We start from the raw sequence: 2762 nt of genomic DNA, 5'->3' as shown, positions 1-2762 counted from the left end.
TAAAACCGAAACCTGTCCGTCTACATTCATTTGTGAAAACGTGCACTCAATTCCCACTTAACACAGCATGTGCAGATGTAAAAGCAGTCGATCATTGTTGTGAACACTGTTGTTTACTATGCTAACATTAGCTGGCTAGCTAACGTTAGCATGCCACTGAAGATAGCTAGCCATCTTGCAGACTGTCTGTGGAGGCAAACTGTACCCTTTCTCCGATGCTCGCTCTGCTGTCCTTTAAAATGAAACTCTCTGGTGTGTCATTGCCAGCAAACCCGTCCTCACTCGGTGTATGCTTGTTGATCCACCATTCAACTATAATTCATTCAAAAACGCAAATTTTGCCATAATTATCGTGGCCTTCTTATCGCCACCGGACAAAGAGGGACAAGCAGGAGTATCGCGCACCATGGAAGGTCGCATCTCGCCGCAAAAATGGGGGTGTCGATAAGTGTACTTTATTATTATTAAACGTGTTAAAACAATTATGATGGAAACACATATTGCAATGTGTAGTATATACAATTATAGTATTACGTTATGACAAACTACCCGCGTTACCGCCGTCCATGGTATTTTGTTGAGTTTGTAGAGTTAGTGTCGTACCTTTCACTGGTGTATGTGGAGGCGCTCAGAACAGACCATTTTCCAACGCTACCCTGTACAATTAAAGAAGGGGTGGACATTAATTAGACAGCCAATTAAGCACATTATCAAGTGACATTATGATTAATATTGAATTAACGTCCAACATTAAAATAATAATATAACTGTCAACTTCAATTGTAATCATTAAAAAAAAAAAAAAAAACACTTTCCCATGAATGGATGTAGGCTACACTCATGTCTGTGGTAGCCTTTTATTCATGTGTCAGAGCATAATCAATTTCTTATTTTAATATCAGCATTCCAGGAGGCCCGTGTACTGCCTTTTTAATCAATAATCATTTTTACTTTTTTGTAATTCCTATGTTGTTTATTACAATTAAAACAGAAGCTGCAATAATTATAAAGCCATGGAATAATAAAGGTGTCACTATTCTTACCTGGGCATAGGTCAGCCTAAACTAGAATACTGAAATAAACTAAATGCTTATTCTATCAAGTTGTCTACAATTAAAGGCTTATCACCGCCCACCCCGGTCCTGCCTTCCCCTCTTAACTTCAGATATCCCCCTCCCATCTGTACTCCAGGCGCAGTCAGAGTCTCATTGCGACAGTGAAAGCTTGTGAAAGACCAGATAAGCCACTCTGGGAATGGGACCTCAAATCAGAAGCAAGAAGAACTTTGCCTTCTTTCGGGTCTTCCCACTTCGAAGACACCTATTCATCCAAAGGGAATAAACTTTTCCTCTGAGCAGAAGAAGGAACAGGTGTAAGAAAATCACAAATGGGATAAAGTAGTGGTATTTGGTTTTTTTCCCTTTGCCAAAGGGCATGTTCTCTCTAGGTTTATACTTATTTAAAGTAGCAGGTTTAAGAATAGAGCCACTGACTTTTGACATCATTTAAGACATGCTTTAAAGTGAGGTGTGGAGATCCTGCTGTCCACACAGGCTCTATCCTATAATAAAGCAACGGAAGTCTTTTGTTAGAAAGGCTGTGATTTTCTAAAGGTGCGTCTCTGGGGCCCTTGGTGCATGGCGCTAAAAGGTGTCGGAGCAGGCAGAGAGGTTTATTGGTTTCCATCTGAGTTACAATGGCAAAGTGGTTCAAGGAGTTCCCCATCAATCTGAAGAATGGTACCGACAGGATCCGCTCAGCCTCCGAATCAGGCTCACAACCAAGAGCCAATAAAGCCGGGCTGGTGGCCAGCATAGGTACCAAAACAACCGGCTCCAAAACGGGCCATCGCAAAAACTCCTCTGCCGACAGCACAGGAGGAGGAGGAGTTGGGTCTCTCCTGTCTGGACGAAACCGAAAAAACTCCGCCGTGGAGTTGAGTAGAAACGGCGTGAGCCCCCCGAAAGATGGGAAAGTTTGGGACACCCTCCTGTCCGGGAAAAGTCGCAAGAACTCCAAAGCGGAGCCCGTGTTTGAGGAGCAGCACAGGCCCCTGAAAAGCTCCTCATCTGCCAACGCTTACATTAGCCGGCTGATCAGAGTGGACAAACAGGACAAAAGCCCCAACTTCAACAGCAGCACCATCACCAACCAAGTGGTACCTGAAGCAGAGAAACCGGTTCAGTGCAAGACAGAAACGGTGAGTAACCAACGCGACCTCGACCCAGAGAGGGTCCGTTTAACTTGTAGCTGGAGTTTATCCTCCCTTTGTGCCACATGTCATCACAGGAGGCTTTTAACCTAAAAATCTGTGGCAACAAATATTTAACTTTTGCCATATTTTTTATTCTCCCCCTCTGCTCGTGTTTCTTAAAATCGGATTGATAGAATAATGAATATGATTTAGGATTGGAATATTAACTTCATTTATTAAAGTACTGCACGTTTGAGTATTTCCGTTTTATGTTACTTTATATTTAAGTACATTTCAGAAGCTACTCTACTTTTCAGCTTTAGATATTAGTAGAAAACTTATGATGAGTTTATAAAATGATACAATTTATGATTACTTTAACAAAAAGTACATAAAGTAGGCCTAGTTAAAATTTAGTTTTACCTTAATCTGGTATAAAATTAAATAGCTATAGTAGTGAAGTGTAACTAAGTACATTTATTCAATTACTGTACTTAAGTACAATTTTGAGGTAATTCTACTTGATTATTTCCATTTTCTGCTACTTTATGTTTCTACTCCACTACAT

The 2762-nt window shown here is 40.9% G+C and overlaps 1 protein-coding gene across 1 annotated transcript in view; it reads left to right on the top strand.

The window, feature by feature from the left end:
- The first annotated feature begins 964 nt into the window (after positions 1 to 964).
- The window catches only part of LOC118342927 (SH2 domain-containing adapter protein E-like), a 9502-nt gene continuing 7704 nt past the window's right edge, over positions 965 to 2762 (top strand). The window contains exon 1 of the mRNA XM_035681620.1: positions 965 to 2200. Coding sequence (XP_035537513.1) covers positions 1697 to 2200 — 504 coding nt within the window. The 5' untranslated portion in view covers positions 965 to 1696. The remainder of the gene's footprint in view (positions 2201 to 2762) is intronic.

Source organism: Morone saxatilis, unplaced genomic scaffold (genome assembly GCF_004916995.1).
Source record: "Morone saxatilis isolate NCDOM2014 unplaced genomic scaffold, NCSU_SB_2.0 Contig9, whole genome shotgun sequence".
Lineage (NCBI taxonomy): Eukaryota > Metazoa > Chordata > Actinopteri > Moronidae > Morone > Morone saxatilis.
The sequence above is the reverse complement of the archived record's forward strand: the minus strand, read 5'-3'. Positions and strand labels throughout refer to the sequence as shown.